The 13,074-nt window shown below is 37.5% G+C and overlaps 2 protein-coding genes across 2 annotated transcripts; one reads left to right on the top strand and one right to left on the bottom strand.

Moving 5' to 3' along the window:
* Nucleotides 1–269: 269 nt before the first annotated feature.
* On the bottom strand, nt 270–3,818 carry LOC123865249 (DNA polymerase interacting tetratricopeptide repeat-containing, protein of 47 kDa). The gene is made up of 3 exons (XM_045906197.1): nt 3,468–3,818; nt 1,554–1,744; nt 270–1,217 (listed from the first exon to the last, which is right to left on the bottom strand). The coding sequence occupies exons 1-3, from the start codon at nt 3,618–3,620 to the stop codon at nt 404–406; spliced, it is 1,158 nt and encodes a 385-aa protein (XP_045762153.1). The 5' UTR covers nt 3,621–3,818; the 3' UTR covers nt 270–403.
* A 592-nt stretch (nt 3,819–4,410) lies between these two features.
* LOC123865241 (N6-adenosine-methyltransferase subunit METTL3) lies at nt 4,411–13,007 on the top strand. The gene is made up of 14 exons (XM_045906181.1): nt 4,411–4,600; nt 4,659–4,856; nt 5,647–5,830; nt 6,164–6,288; nt 6,920–7,011; nt 7,356–7,482; nt 7,905–8,097; nt 8,422–8,510; nt 8,716–8,811; nt 9,363–9,507; nt 10,112–10,259; nt 10,714–10,825; nt 11,334–11,400; nt 11,942–13,007. The coding sequence occupies exons 1-14, from the start codon at nt 4,585–4,587 to the stop codon at nt 12,066–12,068; spliced, it is 1,719 nt and encodes a 572-aa protein (XP_045762137.1). The 5' UTR covers nt 4,411–4,584; the 3' UTR covers nt 12,069–13,007.
* The last annotated feature ends 67 nt before the right edge of the window (nt 13,008–13,074 follow it).

Here is a 13,074-nt window from a genome sequence, read left to right as displayed (position 1 = left end):
GGATGGTTTGTGCAGTTAAAATAAAATTTAACTTACCTTTTAAAAACTTTACTTAAAAACATTGACATAATTACATAAGTACATTAGGTACCTACTACTTAAACATTGAATAAAAAGCAATAAACAGAATATGCTTATATTACTACTTGTATCTAATTTTATTATATTACAGGTTATTTCTTTGCGCATAATAATATTATTTAAAGCTAAGGCTTGATACCCACGAAGCGGAGGTGAGCTCAGTCGACCAATCAGATCTTTGATAGATGCACATCATCTGATTGGTCTGCTAAACACATCTCCGCTTGGGTGGATACCGAGCCTTAAATATTATAACATGAAGAAGCTACCCATTTATAAAGTTGATTACTTTTTGAATAATTTTTTTTTAAATATTCTACTTTTAAAGATAACTTTCCAAATAGCTCTTTTCATATCGACTGCCTTTTAACAAGCAGAAAAACGATGGTGTACCGGACTTCAATACATAATGCTTCATCTTCAAGATGTCACCCAGTTTATTCGTTGGATCAATCAAGTGTGGCATATTGTCAGAGCTTTCGTAATAAAGATTAATTTTTCGAATACTGTATGTATTTTTGTCATCCCAAGGCGCAGGGAATATTTGTTCCAACTGGTTTAACAGCGGCACATTTTCTGGACACGCTCTAATAAAATCTGTCTGTTGGTACTCTGGATATAATAACAGAACGGGCCACTTTAAAATGCCGTCTTCCAAACGAACGATTGCATCTTGGGCACCAGGTATACAAGGCTCTAGCTTAGACAGGTCAATGTCGTCTTCGTCCTCACACTTAGATATTTTTATTCCTCTATCAACAATAGCTTTAATAACTGCTTGTTTTTCAGCATTTTTTTTGGCTTCCAAGACGTTTCTCTTCCTTTCATCCCGCTCTTGAATCATCTTTTTCTTTTTGGCTACATTAAGAAGTTCTATTAATTCTTTATCCTTTGATTGCGTTTGTAGTAGCTTTTCGCAGTGTTCTATACACGTATCGTATTTGGCGACTGCGAGTGCTGATTTGGCTGCCCGTAAACGGGCTTTGGCATGGTCTGGGTTAAACGACAATGCGCGCTCACTGTCGAACAAAGCTGATCGGTAGTTCATTAAGTGAAATTGCGCTGCCCCGCGGTTGTTATACAAGCTAGCATTGATTTCTGCATCGTCAGATTTAACTTTGATTCCCTCTGTGTACCTGTAAGAAAAACGACTCCTAAGATCGACCTAAGCATTTACATGACAACCCAAAAAGTTCCACTAAAAGTAACCAACGCATTATACTTCATGAACAAGAAGCAATGAAATACGCGAATTACCCGACGCGTATTGAATAGGTACGTAAACGTATTCAACGTGGGTCTTTAAAGTAAATTACAGCAGTAGTAAAGCTCCTTCGCGCTCCACACACTAGGTAAATGACTTCTTACAGTTCCTTTGAAGGAAGAAATTGTGAACACATTCAGTCTGCCGTGTTAACACTGGTGCTATGGTCATCTCAGGTCTTCAAGCCCAAGTAACTGGTTTTACTCACCCCAATATCGCCAATCTATAATTCTTGTGCTTAAAGTTGAAATTCCCATCCTCCTTATAGCTAGTGGCCAATTCCAGTGGTGTGTTCTCCGCGGGGTCAAACTTCAGCTTTGCCAGGCCCTCAGCAAGAGGGGACAGTTCACCGTTATCTGGAGTCGACTTCATGAAGAAAGGATGCTTCTCCATTTCTTCCTAAAAGTAAATGTAAAGCTGAATTAAGTCTGAAGCCTAAACCTAATACATAGGATAGTTTCTATCCTGAAAAACAATAGTGTCCATTAGGGATAAGGAATGATATTTTTTGTCAATGTTACTTTCAGCACTTATGTTTGAGCACCCGGTGGTCTCCGTGAGCAAATCTGTCTATTAAGACTAATGCGCGTGATAACACTTCTGTATTAATGCTACCATATAATTAAAATAACAACACCTATATTAAGTTTCATTTGGGCACGCCATGCTACACATCTCCCTGAACGCAGCCATAATTATGTAGTTATAAACTGTATCCATAACACATTCAAGTATGTGATAGCAATATATTATTCCATTAAAAAATCCAAGAATGCTGTCTGTGGTGAAATATGAGAATGAAGGTGAGCATCTAGTTTAGTGTCACAGTGAATGTATCTCTAAGATGTTTTAGTAATGTAATAATGTATAAGTTGTTTCATATTTTTGTTGCACAGCTTTCATCATTATCATTGTCATCAACCCATCGCCGGCTCAATACTGAGCATGGGTCTCCTATCAAAACAAGAAGGCTTTGGCCATAGTACACCACACTGGCTGAGTGCAGATTGGTAGATTTTACACAACTTAGACTACATTATAGCAAGGTCTTGGGCATGCAGGTTTCCTCACAATGTTTTCCTTGAACATCATAGCAAGTAATATTTAATTGCTTAAAACACCCATAGCACTGAAAAGTTAGAGGTGCGTGCCGGGTATCAAACCCCTACCCTCTCAAATAAGAGGTTGACCTATTCTTACCACTAGGCTATCACCACCAGCCAAAGCACAGCTTTGCCACAGACAGATCAGAAAAATCAAAGCAGTTGGGTACTTTCTAAGTTGTCATAAACAAAAACCAAGAAAGCATGATTGAGGATTGAGTGCTGTATAGAAACCAACCAGCAAACAAGTCCCTAGCAGCAATCAATAATAACTGAAAACTTTCAATATCTCAAAAAATTTGCAATGGCAATGGTTATACTATGACCAAGGCTCTACAAGGCCTTGCTAGTCCAAATTGAGTGTGTGAAGAAACAATAGCTAGTTCTTACAGAAATGATCATTGTCCTGTGTTTACAGAATTATCAAATACCTTTTTGGATTCTTAGATATATTCAAGAATGCAACACTCATAGGGACAACTACATGATATTTTTACGTACAAACCCTACATCTATGTTCCATACTAATATTATAAACTAGATGATGCCCGCAACTTCATCCACATGTATTTAGTTTTTAAAAATCCTGTGGAAACTATGATTTTCTGAGACAAAAAGTTGCCTATATCAATTTTGGGGATGCAAGCGACCTCTGTATATATAAATCGGTTAAATGGATGAACCTTTAAGAATCAAATTCAAATTCAAAATATTTTTATTCAATTAGATAGACTTTTACAAGTACTTTTGAATCGTCAAGAACATGTACCTACCACTGGTTCGGAATGCCTTTCCTACCGAGAAGAACCAGCAAGAAACTCGGCGGTTGCTCCCGTGGGAACTAATTTTTACCCCAGAAAAATCAAACTGTTCCCACAGGATTTTTGGAAACAGAACTCCACGCGGACGAAGTTGCAATAGTTGTAATCCTAGAGATAATTTTTTTTATAAACGTTGAAGTTACAAGGAGGCTAAAAAATAAAATAAAAATTCAAAACTTGTGTAAAATCTTACAATACCTCCCAGCGGTCCTCTGGCCATCCCTCAGTGTATCGTTTTTTTTCCAAACCATCAATAAAATCATCAAGTTCTTTATCCAGCTTATGGCATAGAGCTATCCTTTCTTCCTCAGTCATCGATGTTTTTTTACTATCATCCACTTTTTCACTCATTTTTATTGATTATTCTCTGCTAATTAATAGCTCCTAAGCAATACAATGTGCGAAGCATTCACGTTCACTAAAAGACTGCTAAGCTAAATGTAACGAATTAGTACGATAGAAAATTGCATTCCGCAACGCACACAGAAAATGCGAAGCAAAGAAATTCAAATTGAAAAATGCAAAATGCAGCAACGCAACAGTTTAAATCTTGACCAGGGGGTGATATCTCTCTCTCTCTCTCGTAAGAGAGTAGTATATTCTTTGATCTTGACACTTGCAAGGGGCTTGCAAGTTCCACTTGACAGTTGACACATGGTTGACACTATTGATCTATTGACAAACAGTATTGCCAGGTCAGATTTCAAAAATTACAATAATTCAATGACATATTATTTATTATACTTATCTCAAATCTCAATATTATTAATAAAAAATATGTAATAAGTAATAATATATTTTGGTACAAAACAAAGTTAATATCAGTCTCAGACAGTTGCAGTCAATCAGCCAAACAGTTGCAGGTGAGAGTTGCATTCTGTCAGTCAGGTAGTACCTAGTCAGTTGTCAATCGATAAGACAGTCGCAGTCAGTCAGTCAGATAACTTTGCAGTTGGTCGATTAGATGGTAGCAGGTAGTCGGTAAACAATAATTTATCAATCTGTACTGTAATGTAATTTTTGTCAATTTTCAACTTCAACAAATGTATCCTTTTTGTGTTACGGTATTCCTCTAAAAGTAGACAAGCATCCAAGCGGCAACACTGATGAAATTGTCAAAATGGTAATTTTGGAATTTGATTTTGACTTTGACTTGTATGTAGGTTTGAGTGTTTGTGGTATTTTGTATTTGTAATAAAAACATAATAAAAACTAAAAAATTAAAATTCTATCCAACAACAGTTTCCTCTTTTGAGTTGAGACTTCCTAATGAACAAAAATTGAGAGTAACTACAGTTAAGAATATTTAAAACCCATGTCTAAAAGATTAGGTTAGATAGATGGTTAGTAGTAAAGGATTTTCGAAATTTTAATGAATTATTTTACTAGCCATGTCAGATGCATGGGAGGAAATTCAAGCGGTGAAAAGCAAGCGAAATAGTTTAAGAGAGAAGTTAGAAAAGAGGAAGAAAGAAAGGCAAAGTATTCTTGGTGCAACTTTGGCCAGCGACAAAAATGAAGGGACGCCGGTCACCTCATCAAGTAGAGACAGAGCAGTTGGAAGTCCGGCATCGGCCAAAACTGAAAGTACTTACATCTATTTTTATTCATACAGAAATAGCTTGTATCCTTGTGATTCTATATGTGTGAAGTTAGATTTTGTTAAACTAGACTCTTTGATGGGATAAAAGTAGCCTGTAGCAAGCTATCTTTTTACCAAATTTTACCTTTACCAAATTTTACCAAAATCGGATAAGCGGGTGGGTTATTACTTTTTAAAAGATAAGAGGCAGACAGACACGCTTTTGCATTTATAATATTAGTAGGTAAATACCTAAATATTGTACCTCTAGCACAATTATTAACAAGATACAGTTGAAAACTGAAACCTGACTGCGATCAACTTATAAACGCTGAAATATTATAATAATATTGTTTTTCTGTCGCTTGGTATATTTTAATGTTTTAGTACATTTATATTTATGAAATCAGAATTTTCTCCTCTTTCATTTGACACTCGATACAATAGCGAAAAAATTTTTTTGGAGACCCCCACTTTTTTTGATGTAACATCTGTTAGGTTAATTTTTTTGTATAAAATGTAGCCTATGTCACCCAGACCTTTACGACAAATCAATTGACACCTCATTCACCAAAATCGGCCCAGTAGTTTAGGCACTACCGTGGAACACACAGAATCTGGATACAAGCATACATACATACATAGACTGCTAAAATCATAACCCTTCCTTTTGGCTTTGCAGCAGTCTGGTAAAAAGATAGTAAAATTGGCTTTGAACTAGTTTTTCTTGATTTTGCTTTAGACTTGACTTTTCATAGCTTTAATTTTTTGATTCTTATTTCATGTTCATTTTAGCTCCTTTAGAGAAACCTAAACCAATGCTCTCAGCATCCCTAGAAGTGAGGTTGCTACAAGTGCTGTCAGACATGCAGTTGCAACTGCCTGCAACAGCCAGTGCTCTTTTGCCAGGCTTGGGTGATGTTGATACTGGCATTGTTGCCAGTTTATTACAGAAGTTTGCCACTCAGAAGCTTATTGTGTAAGTATTCATCATCATCATCATGATCAGCCTCACTACTGAGCATGGATCTCCTCTCAGAATTCTCCTCTCCTCAAAACAGAACCTCCTCTCAGAACAGTTTTAGTTATGAAATGTTAGTAAAAATACAAGCAGTAAGTATAGTTTTACAACAATCCAACTATCTTGTGCATCAAAATCAATGGATTTTTTGCTAAAAATAATCAGTTTCAGTAATTAGAATTTAAGACTTTTTAGAAAGATTACAAAATTTGTCATAGGTTTGTCAAATTTCTAGTGCTGTAAATTTTTTGAATCAAAGATAAAAGTTTTAGTTTAATCCTTTGATCACAGAATAAAAGAAAGAACTGAAAGCACGACAGATGCCAGCATAGAAGTTGTGAGCGCTGAATCTGTGAGACTGGCTGCAGTTTTAGCTGCTCTTATGGAGGAACAGTCTGCCCCTGCCAAGAGAAAAGGTATCATCTTATTATATCTCTCTAGTTCTCTAGTTATTTTTTCACAATCTGATTATCAAAAAAAAAAGGATTTTAGTGAAGTTCTTTAAACAATGCTTTAATATAGAGATACTAATTTACCTCATTTCTTCATTCTTTAGCAACCTTTAAATTGGTTTGCCACAAGCTTTTTCCTTTGTGCTCAATATTTTGTGTGCAAATTCAAATAGAAAAGCTCTGTAGTGCATACATTTTGAAGCACTCTCCATTTTTTAACCTCCCACCCAAAAAGAGGGGTGTTATAAGTTGGACGTGTGTATCTGTCTGTGGCATCGTAGCTCCTAAACTAATGGACCGATTTTAATTTTGTTTTTTTTTTTGTTTGAAAGGTGGCTTGATCGAGAGTGTTCTTAGCTATAATACAAGAAAATCGGTTCAGCCATTCGAAAGTTACAGCTCTTTTCGAGTTACTGTAACTTGTGACACTTGTCGGGGGTGTTACAAATTTTTAAATTACACTGTTTACTCAATGTCAACTGTGATGTCGAAATTACAGTTTCTAAGGGTAAATCATACTTTTGATTTGACAGTAAGTCTATGGTGTGTTCTCAAAATGTATGCCTTATACATAATACCTATTTGTTCATTGCAGGTGATAAAAAAATAGAGGAAGGACCAAATCCAAAAGTTTCTAAAACCACAACAGATGAAAAGAAAACAGGGAAAGACGATACAGACATTATGGTTGCTATTTTAAAATATTCATTAGATGATTCTTTCATAAAACTATCAATAGTAATTATTATTATAGATGATATTTTATCATTTCTTTATTATTTTACTTAACGATGCCTGCTTTGTCTGCAGATATAGGTTTTTTTAAATCCCGTGGAAACTTGTATTTTCCGAGATAAAAGTAGCCTATGTTCATCTCAGGATGTAACCTATATCTCTATACCAAATGTCATCAAAATTGGTTAAACAGATGCGGAATGGCCATTGAAAAGGTGGCAAACAGCCAGACAGACACTTTCGTATTTATATTTATAGTATTAGTATGGATGTACAATTCAATTTTGCCTTTACAGTCTTTGCTGGCAATGCCTTCAAGTCGAGAGAAAGCAGTGAAAAGAGTTGGAGAAGAAATCATGGATCTATTGAGCAAACCCACAGCCAAAGAGAAATCACTTGCTGACAAATTCAAGAGTCAAGGAGGTATGACTAATTGTCTTGGCCACAATGCAATCTGTTAAATACTAGTGTCATATTGTCGCACCACATACAGTTCATATAATTTTTGTTTACTTCTATATGATTCTATTATTGCCCATTCACTAAGGTTGAAATCTGTAGAAAGCACTATGACTTTGCTTAGACTTAAGTTTCAGCTTAAATGAGACAGATTTATGCCAGTGGTATAACACTTTCTCTTTTTAACAGTGTCTAGACTCAGCCTAAAAACTTTTGATCATCAGTTAAGTATGTTCTCTTTGTTTGGCACCTTCCAATCCAATCCATCAGCCGGTATGCTTCTAAATATAGCTCTTTTCAAGAGGCATCACCAAACACGGTTCTCCGCCATTGTCGTGTGGCAGCACTGTGCGCCAAAATATATATTTACTTTTGTTCTAATATAGGTGCTCAAGTAATGGAGTTCTGTCCGCAAGGCACGCGCGCGGAATGCGTACGTGCGTTCAAGAGTCCAGGTGGCGAGCCCGGTGGCTACACCTGCAAGAAGCTGCACTTCAAGAAGATCATCCAGAGCCACACGGATGAGAGCCTCGGAGACTGCTCCTTCCTCAACACCTGCTTCCACATGGACAGCTGCAAGTTAGTACCTAGTGCTAGAAAAAGTTACAGCTGTACTGTCTCTTTTCAGAATGAGAAGGATTCAGTCTAGTCGACCACGCAGGCCAAGTGTGCATTGGTAGACTTTGCACACCTTTGAGAATGTTATGGTGAACTCTCAGGCAAACAGGATTCCTCACATATTTTCTTTCACTGTTAAAGCAAGTGATATTTAATTGCTGCAGGATGCAGGTTCAACTCACTGTGTTTTTCTTCTCTGTAAAAGCACATAGCTTCCCTAAACCTTAGGCTTAGTAATTGATACAATTAGTGTCTAAAATTATAATATTATCATTCTGTTTTTAGGTATGTTCACTATGAAGTTGACAATGCTGATCCTAACTTAAACGCGAACAAATTAATCGCAGAAACGGTTACAAAAGGAAGTCACAATGGTAAGCCTCATTAGCTCTGGAATCTAAAGCAATCGGGATTTGTGAAAAAAGAGTTCACAAATCCCCATTAGGAGCTCTAGAGAGTGTGAATGGGGATTTGTGAACGAAAGTTCATAATCCCCCATTGATGGGGACTAGTGGAATAACCCCTGGAACCAAACATTCTTGAGGAAACAATTTTAACCAGTTATTGTTTTTGTTAAAGGTACCAATGTAACTCCAAAACAAGATGGAGTGCTAACCTTGACACCACCCCAGTGGATCCAGTGTGATTTGAGATATTTAGACATGACATTTTTAGGTAAGAATTACAGTATACTCACACTAATGTGACTGACAATTTGTGAAATCCTCCCTCCCTCCCTTCCTCCCTTCAGAACCCATGTTATGTTAGAATCTAGTGGGAACCACCCCTTGAATAACCCCATGTTAAACTAGTTTACCATGGGATTATTTAAGGGATGGATCAACATATTTCAAGACGGAAACGCATTGTGGTTCGTTCTTATGGTGCAAATGTTCATAGTACTCACGTAACATTAGGTGGCCCACCTAATCATCTGCTTGTTATGTATACAAAAAAATAAGACTAAAATGACAGGTCAAATGAATTGTTATCCTTTTCCTAATGTTCCCTACGGAAAAAAATTCAAAACTGTCAATTCAGTTAAGTTTACAGATTGTATTAATGATAAAAGATCGTGGATTTGACTCGCTCCAGCAAAACGCGGTAAATTATTCTGACGACTCAAAACACTTGTAAAAGTTTGAATAAAAATGAATTCTATTCTATTCTATTGTATACAGCAGAATTGGCCACATTGGCATCGTTTAACTAAAGTAATTTGGCAGGAAAGTTCGCGGTGATAATGGCGGATCCGCCGTGGGACATCCACATGGAGCTGCCGTACGGCACCATGTCCGACGACGAGATGAGGTGCCTGGGGGTGCCGCAGCTGCAGGACAGCGGCCTAATCTTCCTGTGGGTTACCGGTCGGTAAGTTTTCCTATCTGCCATTGATTTGCCCCATACAAATCCATACTAATATTATAAATGCGAAAGTGTGTCTGTCTGTCTGTCTGTCTGCTACCCTTTCACGGCTCAGCCGCTGAACCCATTTTAATGAAATTTTGTACAGACTTAGGATACATTCCGGGGAAGGACATAGGCTACTTTTTATCCCGGAAAAACAAACAGTTCCCGCGGGATTCCTAAATACTCATCCGCTTGATCGATTTGTATGAAATTTGGTACCGAGGTAGCTTGCGTCCCTATTATTGACATAGGCAACTTTTTATCCCGGAAATTCATACAGTTCCCACGGGATCTCTAAAAACCTTAATTCCACGCGGACGAAGTCGCGGGCATCCTCTAGTAATCCCATAAAAGCAGATGTGCGATTAACAATAAGAAATCTTCCTCTAGACTCTTGATATTGATAAGTTTGTCTTTGCGTACTTTATTATTATATTTGTTAATTATTATAGTTTTCTTTTGTGTGACAATAGATAATTTACCCATCTATCTGTACCTGTCAAAGTTTATTACTACGCACTATAAAACACGAGGAAAATCAGTATTTCAAATGAATTCCCCACAGGGCTATGGAGCTCGGTAGGGAGTGCCTGAAGCTGTGGGGCTACGAGCGCGTGGACGAGCTGATCTGGGTGAAGACCAACCAGCTGCAGCGGATCATACGCACCGGCCGCACGGGCCACTGGCTCAACCATGGCAAGGAACATTGTTTGGTGAGGGAATCCATGCCAATATTATAAAGGCGAAAGTTTGTGTGTATGTTTGTTACGCTTTCATGCAAAAACTACTGGCCGGATTTAGCTGAAAATTAGAATTGCGATATATACCCTGGATTAACACGTAAGCTATTGTTTATCCCGGAAAATTAAAGAGTTTTCTTTAGAAACCTATATCCACGCGGATGAATCGCAGGCATCAGCTTAGTATGTAAGTATACTTATTTGTCCCTAGTCTGGTGAACGGCAAAGCCATGCTGCCAAGCGATTTAGCGTTACGATAGACGTTCAGAAACCTACAAAATGTATGGGTTTAATAAAACTGCTATACACAATCCAAATTAGCCCTCTTCCATCTAAGACTGCATCATCTAGTAAGTGACACTTACCACCATGTGAGATTGCAGTCAAGGATTACGTTGTAATCGAATTCAAAGAAGTTTTTTTGCAGGTGGGAATGAAGGGCAATCCCGACAATCTGAACCGTGGCCTCGATTGTGACGTCATCGTGGCGGAAGTGCGCGCAACGTCGCACAAGCCTGATGAAATCTACGGCATTATTGGTAAACTTTTCACCAGAAAGCAAAAATCCAAACTAATATTATAAATACAAGACTGTCTGTCTATTACCCTTTTTCTGACGACATTTAGTACAGAGATATATATGTACACTTCAGAGACTAACATGCTTTTCACTCTACACAATTAGAGTTCCCACAAGATTTTCAAAAACCTAAATCCACAAAGACAGTAACGCGGGCATCACCTAGTACCTTAGTGTATATATTACTAGAGGATGCCCGCGGCTTCGCCCGCGTGGATTTCGGTTTTTTTAAATCCCGTAGGAACTCTTTGATTTTCCGGGATAAAAAGTAGCCTATGTCCTTCCCCTGGATGTATCCCAAGTTTGTACCAAACATTAAAATCGGTTCAGCGGTTGGGCCGTGAAAACGTAGCAGACAGACAGACAGACAGACAGACACACTTTCGCATTTATAATATGTATTAGTATGTATAATAAATCTTATCTTAACGATCCATTTTTATTTTTTTATCATTACTTTTTTACAGAAAGGTTGAGTCCTGGCACAAGAAAAATAGAGTTATTTGGTCGACCACACAATGTTCAACCTAACTGGTGAGTAAAAGTATTTTTATTTGAAAAAGTAGTATTATTTATTAGTAGTAAATAAAACTTATAAACGCGAAAGTGTATGTCTGCTAGCTTTTCATGGCCCATCTGATAACAGACCTTCGTTATTTCATGAAAGCTGAAAGTTTATATGCGAGTTGATTTTACCAACCTGATACAGATTTTATAAAATAATGAAGATCTGGACCTCACAGGCTCTTTCTCTATGATAAATCACACTATCACACTATATGTGTGTATGTGTGTGTGTGTGTGTGTATGTTTGTTTGTTACTCTTTCACGAAAAAACTACTGGACGGATTTGGCTGAAATTTGAAATGGGGATAGATAACATCCAAGATTAGCACATAGGTTACTTTTTATCCCGGAAAATTAAAGAGTTCCCACGTGATTTTGAAAAACCTACATCCACGCGGACGAAGTCGCGGGCATCATCTAATAGAAGATAGATCTGTTTCGTAATAGCGCCTTAGTAGGATTTTCACTACGCCCTTTTTCTTTTAAAAGCTTTTTATGGTGTTAACAGGATAACCCTCGGTAACCAAGTAGACGGCGTCCGCTTGGTGGACCCCGAGCTAATAGTCGCGTTCAAGAAGAGATACCCCGACGGCAACTGCATGGCGCCGCCGCCGCCCGACCCGGGCCTGCCCTAGCCCCAGACTTAAGCCGCGTTTACATTGTGCAACTGTCTTGTACTATACTCTATCTATAGAAAGAAGTTCGTATAGCGTTCTCTCTGTTACGCAATCCCACACAGAGGGCAGCACACAAACATGTTTTCAAAAATAATTCGAAATTCAATTCGCAAATGTTTTAAAAAAACATTCGAAATTCGAACTTCGTTGGTGACTCAAAATGGTTAACGCCCACTGAGTTTTAGGCACTGTCATTTGTATGGGATTACGCAACAGATAGAGCCCTATATTAACTTCTTTCCGTGGATAGAGTTATAGCAAGTTGCATTCAGCTTGAGTAGTGGAAACATAAATCTGTATGTAGATAGTTTTGAATTTGTAAGCAAAATGCACAACTGCCGTTTGCGTGCAAGTGGCAAGCCAGCTGGTGTACAAACTTCTTGCATGTGAGGTGCAAGCTCTAGCAAACATGTTTCCAATGCAAGTAACTAGCACGCAAATGTGACGTCATACATGCTCGCAAGTATTTGCGCAGTGGAAACGCGACTTTACGAGACTCTTAGACAATGGCCCAACGCACTCGGAAAATGTGTACGGGGATCATTTACCGTGTGAACAATGTTGGCCAACAATGACACTAAATGAATCTTAAAAAAATAGTTAGACTCTTGATAAATAATACAAGATGAGCTAACGGGACGTCAAAAAGTGTCCGCAAAAATATCCACTCAGTCCCAATTGGGCGTTTATTTGTTATTTAACCGATCCATGCTTTAACGTTATTTAATTAAGGTAAGTTTTACAATGCAATGTTGGAGCACTTATGTAATTTTTTTTAACTCTGCTATAAACAGCACAGTGTGAAATTTAATTGGATTTTAAACATTTTTAGCAATAAATATTTTTCTTTAGCATAAGTCAATATGTATTTGTAAATAAATAAAATATTTTTTAATATTTTATTTGTGTTATTTTACTTTTATTCCTATACAGGGTGGTAGTTTGAGATAAGTTAGCATATACA

Source organism: Maniola jurtina, chromosome 5, assembly GCF_905333055.1.
Source record: "Maniola jurtina chromosome 5, ilManJurt1.1, whole genome shotgun sequence".
In the NCBI taxonomy this organism is placed as follows: domain Eukaryota; kingdom Metazoa; phylum Arthropoda; class Insecta; order Lepidoptera; family Nymphalidae; genus Maniola; species Maniola jurtina.
The sequence above is the reverse complement of the archived record's forward strand: the minus strand, read 5'-3'. Positions and strand labels throughout refer to the sequence as shown.

Bases quoted from the DNA above. Each gene is read 5' to 3' on its own strand.
- LOC123865249 (XM_045906197.1), bottom strand. From the start codon at position 3,620: ATGAGTGAAAAAGTGGATGATAGTAAAAAAACATCGATGACTGAGGAA. The intron at 1,745-3,467 runs GTATTGTAAGAT...ATTTACTTTTAG, and splicing joins GGCCAGAGGACCGCTGGGAG to GAAGAAATGGAGAAGCATCC. The intron at 1,218-1,553 runs GTGAGTAAAACC...TTTTTCTTACAG, and splicing joins TATAGATTGGCGATATTGGG to GTACACAGAGGGAATCAAAG.
- LOC123865241 (XM_045906181.1), top strand. The intron at 7,012-7,355 runs GTTGCTATTTTA...TTGCCTTTACAG, and splicing joins AAGACGATACAGACATTATG to TCTTTGCTGGCAATGCCTTC. The intron at 11,401-11,941 runs GTGAGTAAAAGT...TGGTGTTAACAG, and splicing joins CACAATGTTCAACCTAACTG to GATAACCCTCGGTAACCAAG.